Raw genomic sequence first — 18,421 nt, 5'->3', positions numbered from 1 at the left:
GGATCTGTACACAATTCTTGGAAGCTGAAAATGTCCCAGTTCTTGCATGGCCAGCATACTCACCGGACATGTCACCCATTGAGCATGTTTGGGATGTGATTGACCAGCTTATACGACAGCGTGTACCAGTTCCCACTAATATCCAGCAACTTCGCACAGCCATTGAAGAGGAGTGGACCAACATTCCACAGGCCACAATTGACAATCTGATAAACTCTATGCGAAGAAGATGTGTTGCACTGCATGAGGCAAATGGTGGTCACACCAGATACTGACTGATTCTGAGTCCCCAGACCCCCAATAAAGCAAAAAAATGCACATTTCAGGGTGGCCTTTTATTGTGGACAGTCTAAGGCACACCTGTGCACTAATCATGATGTCAGATCAGCATCTTGATGTGGCACACCTGTGAGGTGGGATGGATTATCTCAGCAAAGCAGAAGTGCTCACTATCACACATTTAATAATAATAATAATAACTTTATTTTTAAAGCACTTTTCATACATTTTGAAAATGTAGCACAAAGTGCTTTACATGTTTTAAAAACAACCCCCATCCCGCCCTACCCCACCCAAGGCCCCAACCCCAGCACATATAAATGCACACACATGCACACACACACACTCACACACTCAACACACACACACACACACACACACACACACACATACACACACACACACACACACACACACACACACACACACACACACATACAAATAAGATTGATCTTAAAAACATGTGGCTGAACACAGAGGAGCCAGGTCAGGAAACGCTGTCACAGGAGGGCATCTGAACCAGGGGCCGCCCACAGCCCAGGCCAGGACACCTCCTCTTAGGCGCCCACCCAGCTACAGGCCAGTGAGGTCCCCACAGCAGCGCGGCTAAGCACTGCCATAGGGCCCCCACCAAGCCCAGGTGATTTTTGCCACGAGAGAGAGGCATCCCAGACACGGCCGAGTGCAGCCCCCAGCGCAGACAGCCCCCACCGAGGAAACACTGGAGATATTGAATAAAAGCATAAAAGAGCTAGGGACAATAAAAAAGCCCTGCTATAAGAATAAATAAGTAAGTAAACAGTAAAAGTAACTAAAAAGATAAATAAATAAATAAATAAATAACTAAAATAAAAGGAAATAAATAGCAAGAAATAAAATATAAAAATATAAATTGGCTAAGAGAATAAAATATTAGTTAAAAGCCAGGTTAAATAGGTGGGTCTTGAGCCTGCTTTTAAAAATATTAACATTCTCTGCGGCCCTCAGGTCCTCCGGCAGGCTATTCCACAGACGGGGGCCGTAGTGCTGGAAAGCTGCCTCACCGTAAGTTCGTGTTCTAGCTTTAGAGATTATCAAAAGGCCAGTGCCGGAGGATCTCAGGGTCCGCGAGGGTTCATATGGTAAAAGCAATTCTGAAAGATAAGAAGGTCCCAAACCCCTAAGACATTTAAAAACCATTAAAAGGACCTTAAAATCGATCCTAAAACACACAGGGAGCCAATGCAGTGATTTTAAAACTGGTGTAATATGAGCCCGCCTTCTGGTCTTCGTCAGAACACGTGCTGCTGAGTTCTGTAATAGTTGTAGACTTAAGATGTTTCTTTTTGGAAGACCAGAAAGCAGGGCATTACAGTAGTCAATACGGCTGGAAATAAAAGCATGCATTAGCGTCTCTGTGTTAGCACGGGAGAGAAGGGGACGGACTCTGGCTAAGTTTTTTAAATGATAAAATCCTGTTTTTGTAACCTGTTTAATGTGTGGAATAAAATTGAGCTCAGAGTCGAAGATGACGCCCAGATTCTTTACCTGATTGGATGGAGTTAAAGATATTGTTTGCAGTTTTGATAAAAGTTTCTCTCCCTGAGCCTTAGGATCGATAATTAAAACCTCAGTCTTGCTGTGGTTGAGCTGTAAAAAAATTTCTGCCATCCAGGATTTGATATCTAAGATACATTTAAAAAGGGCATCAATAGGCCCTGTGTCATCAGGAGACATAGATATGTACAGTTGTGTGTCATCCGCATAGCTATGGAAATTGACACCATGCCTCCTGATGACGTTTCCCAGTGGGAGCATGTATAGGTTAAAAAGTACGGGGCCTAAGATTGAGCCTTGGGGCACACCACATTTAATTTCATGTATCCTTGAGGAGCATGTGTCCAAACTTACCAGATAATTTCTATCCATGAGATAAGAACTAAACCATTGAAGGGCAGTACCAGAGACACCAACAAGATGTTTTAGTCTGTTTAAAAGAATTGGGTGATCTACCGTATCAAAAGCAGCACTCAGGTCAAGAAGCACAAGGACTGTAAGTTTGTTTAAGTCCAAGTTGCACCTAAGATCATTGACGATCTTCAGTAGGGCCGTCTCGGTACTGTGGTTTGTTCTAAATCCAGATTGGAATTTCTCAAAGATAGAACGACTTTTTAAAAAATCATTCAGCTGAATAAAAACAAGTTTTTCTAAAATTTTGCTTAAAAATGGTAAGTTGGACACTGGTCTGTAGTTATTAAGAACATCCGGGTCCAAATTGTTTTTCTTCAGGAGCGGTCTCACTACTGCCGTTTTAAGGGCAGCAGGGAAAGTGCCCGTCTGAAGGGAACAATTCACAATATTCAAGAGCTCAACTTCAAAGGATCCATAAAACGTTTTAAAAAGTGATGTTGGAATTGGGTCTAAAAGGCAGGTTGTTGGTTTTACTTGGGAGAAAACTCTACCAAGCATCTCAGCTTCAACCAGAACAAAACTGTCCAGTGTTTCCTCGGGTAAAAGCAAGCTTTCTGATGCATTAAGAACAGTATTTTGACTCGATAAAATAGAAGATCTTATAAAATCAGTTTTACCCCTGAAGTGGTCAGCAAAGCCCTCGCAAAGGGAGTCCGTCGGAGTGAGTTGATGTATGTTAAACACAGGGTTGATTAACTGATCAATAGTATTAAAGAGTATTTTTGGATTATTTTTATGACTATTGATTATGCTGGTAAAATAGGTATTTCTTGCATGCCTGAGAGCGTTATTATAGTTTTTTAATATTTCACAGTACATTTCATAATTAACTGTTAATTTGTTTTTTCTCCATTTCCGTTCGGCTACTCTGCAATTTCTCTTCAGTTTTTTGATCTCTTCATTTCTCCACGGAGCTGTGCGCTTGGGCAGTATCCTTTTTGTCGATAGTGGAGCTACGAGATCAAGTGTAGATTTCAGATTCGACATAAAATGTTCAACGATAAAATCACAGGATGCAGGTAGAGTAACTGGAGAATGTTTACCAAAATTGTCAATAAAATTTGCAGCCACTTCAGGGGTAATATAGCGTTTCCTGACAGTTCTCACTGAAGTCTCCGAAGTCTCCCACTGAAAAGGACTGGTGACATTAAAAAAACACACAGCAATGTGTGTTTTTTAGACTGATTTGTGAACAATGTTTGAGAGAAATGGTAATATTGTGTATCTGGAATGAATTTTAGATCTTTAAGTCCATCTCATGAAAAATGGGAGCAAAAACAAAAGTGTTGCGTTTATATTTTTGTTGAGTGTATTTGTGCTCTAGATGAGCATTGATATTATAAACCTATAAATTGTTTAATTTTGTTGGAAGGATGATGAAGTGGAGTTGTTACCCTGGACAAAAGAAACACAGCTCGCTAATCTGCCATTGTTATGTTGACTTCTTACACGCACACGGCTTTTTGACTGTAACACGTAATCCTGCTCCTCTAGGAATCATCAGGACTGCTCTAGCCAACATGGACCGTGAGGTGAAAGGGGAGTACCAGGTCCTTCTCCAGGCCAAGGACATGGGGGGTCAGCTGGGGGGGCTGGCCTCCACCACCACCATCAACATCACCCTTAGCGACGTCAACGACAATCCACCACGCTTTGCTAAGAGTAAGAAAGTCTGGATGGATGAAAGAGTCATGGATTGGATTGCCTATTGAAATTAATTACTAATCTGTTGACGTGTTCTTTCTTAAATCGCTATTCTCTCAGGTATTTTCCACCTGGGGGTGCCAGAGTCAGCATCAGTTGGCTCAGCAGTGGGTCGGATTCGAGCCCATGATCTGGATGCTGGCAGCCATGCAGCGGTGGATTTTGCCATAGTTCCAGGAGATGAGGGCAACATGTTTGACATTATCTCTAGTGGCCAAAGTCAAGAGGGCGTTGTGGTCTTGAAAAAGGTATGGGATCTTTTTACACAAAGACACTGTACTGCACCAACTTGATATGTATGATGATCCTTTGGGTTATCAATTGTCATTTATAGATCTCTACATCATTAATTCAAGTACAACAAAGTCAATAGTAGACTTTCTTAGCTATAATATAGCACAAATATTATTTGTGTTGTTTTTGCATACTGGCCAGCATATTTTATTCAGGTGCCAAACATTTTCTACATAACATGCTGATGTATTTTAATAACTAGATGTTGAATATATATTAAAGTGACTGGCTTAGAGCCATTATATCAAATGGGCCATTATAATCACCCTCCAAATCAAACAAACATGTCAAGACAACATATTCACTTCAGCTTTAGATTTTGAAGGTTAGTTTAAGTTGTTGTGAAATGCTAGGGTACACATCTGCTTTTGTTAATGTTCGTTTAAAAGTAATTATGATATTAGAGAGCCTTTAGTAAAGGCTGATATCAATCAGATCAAACTATGAATATTGATATGTACATGATCCTGATTTGATCATGTATCAAATGGAGCAGTAGCATGGATCCTCTTCTCTTTTTATGTGTGATGTAAGTCCATGTCAAGTCTCAAGTCTCTTTTAGTTGTAAAGATACTGGTAGATATATGCGAGGAATTCAAAGCATGTACTCCATCATGAGTCTATTCAACACAAGTTGAATAGTTGTTTGGTTTATGATCACTTTAAACAAACTATTGCATTGCAAAATAAAACAATAAAATTGTACAAAGCTGCATCAAGTCTTAAGTCACAACAAGTGTGAATTGAGTAAATGTCACATGTGTATCTGTGTCTGCTATTCACAAATTAAACCTGAATTCAATTTAATTCATTTTTATGTTTACATCCCTAAATCACAAATTTGCCTCAGAAAACTTTAAAATTAAATAAAAACACCCAATCGCAGCTTTTAAAGGTGCCATTGCCAGGCGGAACAACAAAGTGCTAAGTGTTGAACCTGATGTGTTCCCCTTCCCAATTCTAAGTATGAAAATACTGTATATATCCTTTGTTTTGTACTCTCTCGCTGGCCGTAGTCAGTACACTAGACGTACCCACTAAAGCGCTAAGTGTTGGAATTTAAGACTGCCCACATAATATTAATGATTAATATTGATGATGTTACCTGCCAGGCTACGTATATGAAGGAAGCCAGCTTGATCTACATGTACCAGATAGGTCATTACCTTCTCCAGCCTGTGTGCAAGGATCTTAGATAGAATCTTGTTATTGAATGGAATAAGGAATAATACTGGCAGTCACAAGGATCGTTGTCTTTTAAACAAGGAAACTCAGCGTAGAGGTATAGGGTCATTCCATGTCATTTCATCAAATGCCTCCCACCTGACCATCTCAGAATGTCCTGAAAAAATTTGAGTACAAAGACACACTTGTTACTAGGACAAATCCAAAATATTAGGTCTCTACTGTCAACAGTTTCCTCATGAAACGTCATTGAATGAAGGGTAGTTTAGACGGTTTTTGGCATCATACTCTGAAAAGCCATTTTTAAACGGCAATATCTGGAAAACTATCTCACCTGTGGCCTTCAAATTTTCTACAGTGTATATCTGTTACTAATAGCCTCCAAACATGAAATATCAGGGGTGTAGCTCAATGATAACCTAGTATGGTAGGTACTTAAAATTAGGCTTTTTGAAATAAAGTAGTACATTTGAAGAGTGGCTGAGCTCCCATTTTTGCAGATAAAAGACTTCTATCACTTCTGCCTCTATCTCTGGTGTTAGCCTAAACATTCTACAAAATATGGTCTCTCTTAGATTATTAGTTTCACAGATATTAAGGCTTAAAAATGGAAGTAAACACATCTTTGCCCAACTTCAGAGTCATATTCCAAAAAACTGACAACACGTATCAGGTCCAAACTTACTTTTTTTCAAAGATCATATTCTTGTTAAAATCATATTTAAAAATCAGGAGGGTGTTTTGCCTCAATTTGTCGCAGTGATTTTTTAAAATCCTGATATTGGTGGGGTTTTTGTGGCCGGTTTTGGTACTGCATGTCCTAATAGCCTACCAGTAAACATCACAGGAGGGCAATTCAAATGTGTTTTTTACCATTTACCAAAGACTTACATGTGACTAAATGCTACTGATAAATTTAGCCTTACGAAAACATTCAAATGTAGCACAGTTGTAGTTATAGAGGCAATAAGTCCTTGAATGTGAGTTAAACATGCTGAAAGCAGCTTTTAATGTCTTATGAACAAATATAGCATAATATTGAAGACTGTACATTTTGTCATACTTTAAGTATATAAATTACACAACCAAATCAAATAATAATCTTAATTTGAGCATAAGATTTTACATTATAGTAGAAAAGTCTCCAAAGTTTGATATTGAATAACAGTTTGTCTCTATGCTCACTGTGAGGGATGACACATTTTTCATCTTTTAGATCCAATTCCTTCATCACATTCATTAATTTGGCAGTCACTTCACAAATTGTCTAATTTTTTTTACATCTGTACATTTTACATCTCTGCTCTGTTCTGCTCATCTTTTTTGATGACATACATGCACCGGGTTTCTGTAGAGGGAACGTCAAATCTTGCAATTCTATGCTGCAGTGGAACATTGCACATCTTCTCTTCTTGGCCAGTAGAAACTCTTGGCAGGGTCATGTGGGTGCATGAACTGAACCAGTACATCTTCATCTGAAACATCTCTGATACTTCCTATCCACCATTTCTGATCATAACTCACAGTTTGTCTCATAGTGAGCATAGAGACACACTGTTATTCAATATCAAACTTTTATATCAGACTTTTCTACTGTAATTCAAAATCTTTATGCTCAAATTAAGATTATTATTTGGTTTAGTTGTGTAATTTATATACTTAAAGTATGACAAAATGTACAGTCTTCAATATTATGCTATATTTGTTCATAAGACATTAAAAGCTGCTTTCAGCATGTTTAACTCACATTCAAGGACTTATTGCCTCTGTAACTACAACTGTGCTAAATTTTAATGTTTTCGTAAAGCTAAATTTATCAGTAGCATTTAGTCACATGTAAGTCTTTGGTAAATGGTAAAAAACACATTTGGATTGCCCTCCTGTGATGTTTACTGGTAGGATAATAAGACATGCAGTACCAAAAACGGCCACAAAACCCCACCAATGTCAGGATTTTAAAAAATCACTGCGACAAATTGAGGCAAAACACCCTCCTGATTTTTTAATATGATTTTAACAAGAATATGATCTTTCAAAAAAAGTAAGTTTGGACCTGATACGTGTTGTCAGTTTTATGGAATATGACTCTGAAGTTGGGCAAAGATGTGTTTACTTCCATTTTTTAGCCTTAATATCTGTGAAACTAATAATCTAAGAGAGACCATATTTTGTAGAATGTTTAAGCTAACACCAGAGATAGAGGCAGAAGTGATAGAAGTCTTTTATCTGCAAAAATGGGAGCTCAGCCACTCTTCAAATGTACTACTTTATTTCAAAAAGCCTAATTTTAAGTACCTACCATACTAGGTTATCATTGAGCTACACCCCTGATATTTCATGTCTGGAGGCTGTTAGTAACAAATATACACTGTAGAAAATTTGAAGGCCACAGGTGAGATAGTTTTCCAGATATTGCTGTTTAAAAATGGCTTTTCAGAGCATGATGCCAAAAACCGTCTAAACTACCCTTCATTCAATGATGTTTCATGACAAAACTATTGACAGTAGAGACCTAATATTTTGGATTGGTCCTAGTAACAAGTGTGTCTTTGTACTTGAATTTTTTCAGGACATTCTGAGATGGTCAGGTGGGAAGATTTTCAGAAATTTGATGAAATGACACGGAATGACCCTATAGCATTTCATAAATCCAGCTGTTAAGCCATCTGGCCATGGAACTTAACTATTCAGCAGTCCTTTAATAACCCTAGCAAGTTCTTTACTGGTTAGTAGAGTGGTCAAGGTTGTTCTTTTGAGAGTCAATTTCGGAAGGTCGAATGTTTTCATAAACATCCAAATTATTGAGAGGCCACTATATTTAGATCCACATAGAGCTCTCCGAACTTCATATCTAAGGATTTAATTTCAAATTCTAGTCTTTTTGCCCCTTTACATAACATCTTCAATATTAATGTACAATCTAGTAGAAGCATACTGAATGAAAAGGCATCTAAGTCCTGCTTTGAGAGCTCCGCACATCCCACACCTAAAGGCTTACTCGCACGCGATCGCAAATATTCCGTGATGAACAATCAACTCTAAAAGGCTTTTCGAAATTATTTGAATTAATCTCTCTGAATAAATGTTGTATGCGAGGCATAAAAACAGGTATAATTTCTTCCTATTGGATTTAATATCCTCCACACATCCCAAGGACAAACGCATGAGGTGGCATGAGGTGTGTAGTTTATCATTCATCTGTATTAGATCATATATAATATATCATATATACTTTATTAAGACATGCATAAACATGAACGTATCATACTTGCTCTTGGAGGATGACAGCATCCTCTTGAAGTGATTTAACTCCACATAGAGGAAGTCAGATCTCAGAGTAGAGCTCTTCCTAAAGGAGAAATCTGAGGACTTGAGAAAAACTGGTAAAATGCTCTGTCTAGAGGGATGCCATCTCCTCACACACACACGCACACACACACACACACACACACACGTCACATCATATCAAGCAGTTACACATCAGACTGATTCGGAGGCTTTTCTTTCAGACTGTCCTCTAAATGAGAACATCCATGACAGCTACTTTGTGAGCAAGTTACCCCAACCAGTTACCAACCACATACTTACAGTGGCAAGAAAAAATATGTGAACCTTTTTGAATTTCATGATGATTCATTGAGACCAACCAAAAAAACCTCATAGTGCTTGTGTAAAGTATGTGAACCCTTAAGTTAATGACCTCAAATAAGCTAGGTAGGTATATAGTGCTTCAATCAAAAACAAGTTTAACAGAGGTAAGGGTACATGAGGAAGAACACGAAGTTGTCCGGCTCACCAGTGTTCTCATTCTCACTGAAGGCTGCTGTCTTTTACTGGGCAATTTGCCAGGAAAGGTACTTGTATACCACTATAATTACATCTCCCTGCTCACATTTGCCACTGCTTTTCTTCTGGGGAAAGCTTAGTTCTCCCAAGCTGTATTGGTACAGCAAATGAAGCAGGCGACATTGAGGGGAGACAGAGACACTGGGGAGAATTTCTCCCTCTTGTGGCGGGCTGGGTCAGTGTAACCAGAGGCTCATTCATTATCAAACTCATGAATTTGGTTACCCACACAAATGGCTTTGTTTATCAGCACATCCAAATCGATGGGTGTCTCTATTAGATTCTAGATTAACTAAATCTAATTTAATAATAGCCTGGAAGACCATTCAAGAAAGTGTGGATCACCACGCTAGTGTTCCATCCGCTGCAGCCAGGGTGTGGAACTCAGCTGACACTTACCCTGCTTTATGGAGATAATGGAGCATGCTGTATCTCGACCAGTGGAACTCTTATCAAATATCTTCTGGAAGGCACAGGAGAACTAGTTGACTGGCCCATGCTGCGGCTCTGTTGGACAGGTGAGATTTAACGAAAGCCACTTTTTCTCTTTCCGAATGAAAAGAAGGAGCATGCAGTTCAAAATGTAGCCCACACTGTAAACGATAGTTATCCTCATCTCACTCGAAAGCGGTCAGGATGGGACAGGGGAGCAGAGCTGAGGTGAGGTGAGAAGAAGAAGACCGTGGGCCCTAGTTTCGTGGCGCAGCGCAGGGCGGCGGAGGGCGGCGGAGCTGGCGTAATGCAAGTTTCGACCAGCGCAGCCTTGCGCACGGTCAGTTTGACAGTTTGGTGGGATCGCCTGCGCCAAGATGGGTGTGGCGGCGCAGCAGGGGGAGGCGTCACAGATTCAGCTTGGCATAGCGGAAGTTTCGTAGCAAAAAGCCTCGCCGAGACTTCGCCGAAAGCCCGCCAGCTCCAACCTAGTCTACTCTCGGCGTAAGGCGCAAATAAAGTCCATTCATTCAAGGCAAATCACAGCTGGCGGAGTGGAAGTTTGGCTGACCGGCGCGCAGTGCGCACACGTCACCGAGACCTCACAGGCAGGTTTCCACAGTTCCAGGCACGTTTAAATGCAATAAATAATCACAACAAACACTATTTAATGCAACTAATTGAATCAACACGTGAATTTATATCTATATAGATTGTCCCGTCACATCTGACGTCAGATCAAAGGCGGATGGCACGCGTAACGGAAACTCTCTCGGACCAAAACATCTCCCTCTCTCTCTCCTGTTTTTTATAAACGCTGCTTCTGTCATCGGGTTGTCAAGTGACGAAACTTGCACTGAACCTCCCCTAACGCACTAAAGGTGAGGAGAGGAGCTCATTTGATTGGTGAAAATCTGAATCGGCTGTGTTAATCCCAGTCCACGCCTCGTCTCCTCCTCGTTTCCCACTCACGCCTTCTTCTCCTCCCTCTTTCCCACTTGCGCCGGTGGGCGATACGGGAGGTGTGGCTGCGCAAGCCTGGATTGGCTGGGGTCCATTTTTGGCTGGATTGTACTGTGACACTAGTGCTAGGTCTACAGTCAGCGAAGCAAACACATCCAAAAACTGATAAGGCAAAAAGAGTTATCAAAACTAAGCAAGGTCAAAAAGCGAGGAACAAGGACTCAGGGGAGACAATGACAACAGGTGAGACACATTAGGGCAGGTAGTTTTATTTTCTCCACAAGACAGTTAAAGTAAAAACCATACATCAATAACAAACTTTTCTTATTTCGTCTCATTTTGTTTGTGCCGACCTGATGAGCCACGCCTCAGCCCGATGCACTCTCACATCCATTTTCTCCACTTGGTGTTGGAGGCATATAGACCCACAGAAAAGCATCCACACATCTTTTACATTACCTATCAATAGAACTGGCAGACGGAGGGGTGTTTGCGGGAAACAACAGTATGTGTCTTTCCCACAAGGTCGCTGGAAGAAGATGAAAGCTCCATCACTGTGTGTTTGTGTTAGCTGGAGAAGTGATTCTTGTCTCTCAGATTTCGAAAGCTGTCCCCTAGGTAGAAGGTATTACTTCCCCTATATTGTACAGAGCAATAGTTGGGAATGTGAGTTGGTTTCAGCATCATGAGAAATACTGATTTTGTGATGTGAATGTGTGTGATTGGTACATTTTGCTACCACATTTCCACATCAAAGTGTCTTCTCTCCTATGCATGCACAAGCTGATAAGGATGAAGACTGGAGGCCAATGCCCTCTATGTCCAGTTCAATCAGTGATGGGTGCCCTTTGAAGTGGCTAATGTGAGGAATCAATATATGAGGATGCAGTCAGGGTTGCTATGCAACAACAAGGCAGGTTATCCTGGCATTAGCTTAAACTTTGTCTGAGAATGTGCAGCATGTCAGTGACTGAGAGGTCAGACATGTTACATTTAAATGTACAGCAGTGATCCACAACAGTTACCAGGTGGTGTCTCCAGCATATATGATGGCTTTTTGTTAAAATGGTTGGTATGTTTAATTAAGTTGATTTATTTGGAGGCACATTTAATTCACCAAAATTTCTGGTTTTATTCCTAAAAAGGATATTTCCACTAATCTGTTTAGATGGCTGATGGACAATTATATATGATATATTCTCATTTACGGGCTGCACGGTGCTGTAGTGGTAGCACTGTCGCCTCACAGCGAGAGGGTCCTGGGTTCGATTCCCAGGTCGGCCCCGGGTTCCTTCTGTGTGGAGTTTGCATGTTCCCCCTGTGTAAGCGTGGGTTCTCTCCGGGTTCTCCGGCTTCCTCCCACAGTCCAAAGACATGCAGGATGGGGATAGGTTAATTGATTACTCTAAATTGCCCGTAGGTGTGAATGTGAGTATGAATGGTTGTCTGTCTCTACATGTCAGCCCTGTGATAGACTGGCGACCTGTCCAGGGAGTACCCTGCCTTCGCCCAATGCCAGCTGGAATGGGCTCCAGCCCCCCCGCGACCCTGAATACAGGATAAAGTGGTAGACGATGGATGGATGGATATTCTCATTTACATCCAGAGGTTCATATTCCCATTGACATAACATTAGTTGCCGTTTTCCTACTCTTACCAGCAATGTATATCAATATTTTCAGCAGTGATGTAGTTGTTGGATCATGTGAATAAAGCTTCCGTCTTTCATTCCTTGACCCACCTTCTTGAAGACTTGGCGTTGTGATACTTGTTCATATCCAAAAGCCTGTTGATATTGATATCCTCCATGCTTAAAACAAAACAACAAAATTAGAGCCATTATATAGAGAGCTGGAACAAATTGAAGCGTATCTGTTCTGTCAGACGTGTGATACTAAAATGTAATCTGTGATGGCTCATGCAAGTTTCATCTTTCCATGTCTCCCCATTCCTTTATTCTTGTGTTTCTGCAGACTCTTGACTATGAGACCAAAAAGTCATACACCTTCAAGGTTGAGGCGTCTAACACACAGTTGGACCCCCGTTTCCTTCACCTGGGGCCCTTCAAGGATTCAGCGACAGTCAAGGTTAATGTTCAGGATGTGGATGAGCCTCCTGTCTTCACCAAGGCCTCCTACTATATGGATGTGTATGAGGACACTCCTCCAGGAACCATCATTGGCTCTGTAACGGCTCAAGACCTAGACGCCAGCAGCAGTGCTGTCAGGTAACAAGGAATATCCCTCATACAGCCACTGACAAAGTAATTAGGGTATAGTTAGATGCATTTTTTAGATTTATTGTGATCTTTTAAGTATTGTTTCATTTCCAGTCCTGGGGCCAGTTGTAGCTGGAAGTTCAGTTACAGCGTTATGTTGTGTTCACACCAAACGTGAAGCATATTTTTCCATGAATGGTGTAACATTATGAGGCAAATACGCTTCATTTACTTCATTTGCTTCATTTGCTTCATTTGCTTCATTTGCTTCATGCGCTTTGTTCGCTTCATTCTCATATTAGCTCAGGTTGAAATATTTCAACTAGTGCCAGAAATTCTTAGGAAGCCGTTTTTAAAGCCTGAATCAAAAACGGAGGAAACACATACTGTTTTCTGTGTCTGTCGTCCCCCAGAGGTCTATAATAGTAGCTCATATTAGTCCAAAAACCAGGCCAGACCATGTGGAGAAACCAGGGACTGTCTAAAACATGGCTGACTCACAACTTCCTCAAACTCAACAGTGATAAAACAGAGCTCCTCCTCATAGGCACCAAATCCACCCTCAGCAAAACCGGACCCATCTCACTCACCATCGACACCTCGACCATCACTCCCTCCCCCCTGGCACGCAACCTTGGCGTTATCCTGGACCCCACCCTCTCCTTCGATCACCATGTCAGCTCCGTCATCAAGACCTCCTACTTCCACCTCCGCCGCATCGCCAAAATCCGACACTGCCTCTCTCCCCCTGCTGCCGAATCCCTCATCCACGCCTTCATCTCCTCCCGCCTCGACTACTGTAACTCCCTCCTCACCGACATCACTTCCCACTCCCTCCATAGACTTCAAATGGTCCAAAACTCTGCTGCCCGCCTCCTCACCCACACCCGGTCCCGTGAACACATCACTCCCGTCCTCCACTCTCTCCACTGGCTCCCCATCAAACAGCGCATCAACTTCAAGATCCTCCTCCTCACCTTCAAAGCCCTCCACCACCTGGCCCCCCCCTACCTGTCTGACCTCCTCATTCCCCACCGCCCCACCCGTGCCCTCCGATCCTCCTCCACTCTCTCCCTGACAACACCCACATCCAGACTCAAATCCTTCGGCGACCGAGCCTTCTCCCGTACTGCACCCCGACTCTGGAACTCTCTCCCCACACCTGTCCGCGACTCACCCTCACTCCCCACATTCAAGTCCCGGTTAAAAACATACCTCTTCTCCCAAGCCTACGACCTCCCCTACCCATAGCCGGTCTCTCCATCACCTCGCTCATTAACGTCTCACTGTCTTTCCCTCGTCTCCCCCCTGTACGTCTCTACCCTGTTTCTTTTGTGTCCCTTGTAAGCGTCTTTGGGTCATTGAAAAGCGCTATATAAATTTAAAGAATTATTATTATTATTATTATGTTTTAAAACAACAAGGTCACTGTTGTATTTATGTCTAGATGACCTTATTTGGAGTGTTGATGGAGCAGCTACAATGTCGGCTAGCCTAGCACCCATCAATCCAGATTCCCTTTAGAAAACAAGTATTTTTAAAGTTGCTTGTCATCTTGCAGACAGACCTAACAAAGCATGACTTTAGACTTTTTACAAGTTACCATCATTATAGAGTTTCCGCATCCCTTTTATCCAGTTATTAAAATTAAATCACAGCCAAGTCATTTATTTTGGGTTCATCTAGCTGTGGTAAACCACCTGACATGTGTCTTGCTACAAACAGTGAATCCAGCTTGGTAACATTTACAGAGCACCTCTGGATGATGTTATAAACTCAGACAGGATGGTGTTTGGCATTTGGGACTCAAAAACATGTACAAAGCAGCAAAAGTGGTGATTTCAGCCATGACTGCTAAAACCTGGTTGGTGTTGCCACTATGTCCCAAGCACGGGTGATCCAAATAAACATACATATCCATCCACTTATCCATTGTTCTTCATTTATGCGGGGCTAGGCCATGGGGCATTTGGCTTAAGAGCATTCCAGATGTCCCTCTCCTGAGCAACGTTCCATTATGGAGGACCTCGGGGCGTCCCCAAGATAGATGGGATATATAATGGGAATGAATAAATGCAGGTAAATATATAACCCCTCCAGCATTTTCTGGGTCTACCGCTGGGCTGCTTCCTAGTTTGACGTGCCTGGAACACCTCAAGGGGTGTCCAGGAGGATTCGTGATCAGATACCCAAACCACTTCAACAAGCTCATTCCAATGCAAAGGCTGTACCCCAAACTCTCTCAGGATGTCTGAGCTCCTCACCCTATTTCTAAGGCTGAGCCCAGCCAAACTACGTATCTCATTTAGGCAGCTTACTTTGGTCATGACCCAAAGCTCATGACCATAGGTGAGGATTGCAATATAGATGGACTGGTAAATCAAGAGCTTTGCCTTTCAACTCAGCTCCTGCTTCACTACAACAGTCCAATACAACGCCTGCATCCCTTCTGCACTCATGATGCTCTCACAATCCATTTTCCCCGCTCTCGTGAACAATAACTCCTCAGGGATGCATGAAATGCTCCTCCAGAGGTGTGAGTTGAAGACCTCGCAGTCAGGGGATTCTGCCTCCCTCCCATCTGATTCAACCTACCACCAGGAGCTAATCTGTTGACAGCTGTGCTCCTGTCTTTACTCGGGTGTCCAAGACATACAGGCGCAGATTTGATGATATGACCACAAAGTTCATCATCGATCTTAGGGTGCTCTGATTCTAGGGTGTTACTTGTGGATATCCCTCTGCATGATCATGGTGTTTGTATTTGCTAATCCATAACTAGCACAGAAGTCCAGAAACAAAGCACTACTTGGGTTCAGTTCAAGCAGGCGGTTCCTCCCAATCACCTTCCTCCAGGTTACTTGATCGTTGCGAGAGTAGAAGTCCCTCAGCAGAATTATAGAGTCCTCAGTCCTTTCCAAGGCAGCACCTAGAGACTCTAAAAAGGCAGGGAACTCCGAGCTGTTGACACAACAGTCAGAAACCTCATTGAAGGACCTTGACGTTCTCCGGGCAAACCTCAGGAAAGGCCAGATTCCAGCTGCTCTTCAGGAGTTTGGTTCGAAAACCAGTGCCATGCAAAGAGGAGATTACAATTATATCTAGTTTGTACCATTCCACCTCCCTCACCAGCTTTCTGACTTTCCAGAGGATCGGTATACCCTGGTACCCACCCTTGCCGACCCTGATGCCTATCCAGGTGGTGGGTCCGCATGGCAGCGGCCTCATTGTGCTTTTTCGGACTGTACCCAGTCAGGCCCCATAATCCCAGGCCCATAAACCCAGGCCCATAAACCCAGGCCCATCCACCAGACACTTGCTACCCTTCCAGGTCTGGCTAGAGGAGGGGCCCTGTTCTCCCATCAGCAGTTCCATCAGGGTTTCCTCAATCACTCTAAGTCTGGCCCTTACCCTGGGACCACTTTACCTTGGGAGACCCTACCAGGAGCTGTTGCCACCAACAACACAGCCACTGTTACTGTTACATAGCTAAGTACAGCTAACACAACTAATGTAAGCCTGGAGTGTGATTATTTGCACATCAATATATATTTTTTTAACTGTCATGAGTACTTACACATAAAACGCAAAAATAAAGGCTTCAACCAATCAGCTTGTATGAAATGGGCATATTTTAAACACCCAATGAAATGTACAACAACATGGTGGCTTATTGTTTTTATCGATGACTGGCTCTTTGATAATGAGGAGCCAGATCATCTCTGTGACTTGTCTCCATCTCATGTGGACTGTGGACTGCTCTTGTCTCTGCAGGTATTCCTTGGAATGGCAGACGGAGTCAGACAGCTGTTTTGACATTGACACTGTTGAAGGAACCATTTCCACCAATGAATACCTGGACAGAGAGACGGCTGTTCAGCACAACATCAGTGTAGTGGCAACCAAAGTCAGTAAGTATTCTGAAACAAACCATTGACTGTCTGGAGCTGTTCATCTGGGACATTACATTATAACTACATAGTCATTGCATGTGAGCCTCTGTCCTCAGAGCCTTGGCTAAAACAACATCTCCAGAGTCTCTGTCTTCCATATGTATAGTGAAACAGAACAGAAAACGGGACATAACGTTGATTTAATGTTTGAAAAGATTAGCTCATGACCATTGATGTTTTTAAAAAACGGCTCAAGACTCATCATTTTAGTCTGGCTTTTAATTAACTTTCTATTATTTTAAGTCTGCTATTTTATTCCCCAAGTTTTAATCTATTATTTTAAGTTTTGCTTATTTTAGTAGTTTATACTGATTTTATTCTATCCTATTTAGCTATTTAGCTTTTTTATCTAGTTTTTGCTATTTATTTTATTACTGCTATCTTGTTCTATTTTACATTATTTTATCTCTTTTACCGTCGACTGACGGGAACCAGAGTCCCTCATGGTGTGGATGGCCTTTCACTCACCGATGTCTCAGTGCCGAGCCATGTCTCTACAGTTTTAGCCAATGCAGTGCGTGGGGGTGTGTGTGTGTGTGTGTGGTGTCCATACCTGAGTTGCGTGCATGTTAGTGTGAGTGTCCGAGTGTGTTCCGGGTGGGGGGTCGGGTCTTTCTTTCTGTTGTTGTTGTTTTTATTGTTGTTGTTGTTTTGTTCTTATTTTCTAAATTTGTATTTTCTGTACGGCACTTTGTGTTGCATTTCCCTGCATGAAAGGTGCCATATAAATAAATAAAATTGAATTGAATTACGATGTTGAAAACTCGTGACCATCGGCATTTTGGATTTTGGCAGTCATCACCTTGTAATTTTTGCAATTAGTGAAGGAAGTGACCATATTTGGATTGTGGAGGAGCGACGCGTGGATCTGATGAACACAAGCAGCAGAGTGGCACCCCGAGCAGCAACCTTACTGGATCTGACTGCATCTGGCTTCTCGTGTGAAGCTGTTAACATCTTAATGCTAATGGCATTGGTAGCATGGTAGCGTGGTAGGATCTAAATGGACCATAATTTACGAAATGAACATCATGTTGTATTGAAAAAGACTTTAAACTAAAGATTGAGATCATAAACTGATGTTTACAATAATAAATACAACAATCCAATAAACGTTTAAAAATACATTTCTAATTTCAGCTTGACTGGTAATATATACATTGTGTTGGGGTTGTAGCAAGAGCAGATTTGGTTATCAACAGCTAATTATTAATGTCAATATGATTATCGATATTAATAATTATATTTAATATATTATCATGATATAATCATGAATAAACGGGGCACCACCCTGGGATCAGGGAAAAGATAACCTAAAACTGTATTCAGTCTCAATATAAAGGTTTTATACTCACATGCCAATCATCGTGATCATTGGCATAGGAGTACAAAACCAATCGAACAATTAAAAAGGCGTGAAATTCAAGCACTAGCCTTCACAACCTGCTGTTATCCAGTGACATATACACAACAAGCACAAGAGACCGCTAGTTATAATATAATAAGATTTATTAAAATCAGTAATAATGATCACAATCAATAACACTGCAATTAACAAAGCCTTATTACCTAACTACCTAACACACAAAGCTAAGCT

The 18,421-nt window shown here is 41.7% G+C and overlaps 2 protein-coding genes and 1 long non-coding RNA gene across 3 annotated transcripts in view; 2 read left to right on the top strand and 1 right to left on the bottom strand.

Annotated features, from left to right (window-relative positions):
• The window catches only part of LOC311012815, a 347,190-nt gene that overhangs the window by 201,586 nt on the left and 127,183 nt on the right, over positions 1-18,421 (bottom strand). The gene's annotated exons all lie outside the window — the stretch shown is intronic.
• Positions 1-18,421, top strand: part of LOC311012785 (cadherin-12-like) — a 103,330-nt gene that overhangs the window by 49,315 nt on the left and 35,594 nt on the right. The window contains exons 6-9 of the mRNA XM_084008432.1: positions 3,724-3,891; positions 3,994-4,181; positions 12,627-12,880; positions 16,646-16,782. Coding sequence (XP_083864558.1) covers positions 3,724-3,891; positions 3,994-4,181; positions 12,627-12,880; positions 16,646-16,782 — 747 coding nt within the window. The remainder of the gene's footprint in view (positions 1-3,723; positions 3,892-3,993; positions 4,182-12,626; positions 12,881-16,645; positions 16,783-18,421) is intronic.
• Positions 13,331-18,421, top strand: part of LOC311012405 (uncharacterized protein) — a gene marked incomplete at its 5' end in the record, with an annotated part of 61,693 nt that continues 56,602 nt past the window's right edge. The window contains one exon of the mRNA XM_084007870.1: positions 13,331-14,125. Coding sequence (XP_083863996.1) covers positions 13,331-14,122 — 792 coding nt within the window. The 3' untranslated portion in view covers positions 14,123-14,125. The remainder of the gene's footprint in view (positions 14,126-18,421) is intronic.

The sequence above is a fragment of the Eutrigla gurnardus genome (genome assembly GCF_963514095.1).
Source record: "Eutrigla gurnardus genome assembly, chromosome: 4".
NCBI lineage: Eukaryota > Metazoa > Chordata > Actinopteri > Perciformes > Triglidae > Eutrigla > Eutrigla gurnardus.
This window is presented reverse-complemented; position numbering and strand designations above follow the sequence as displayed.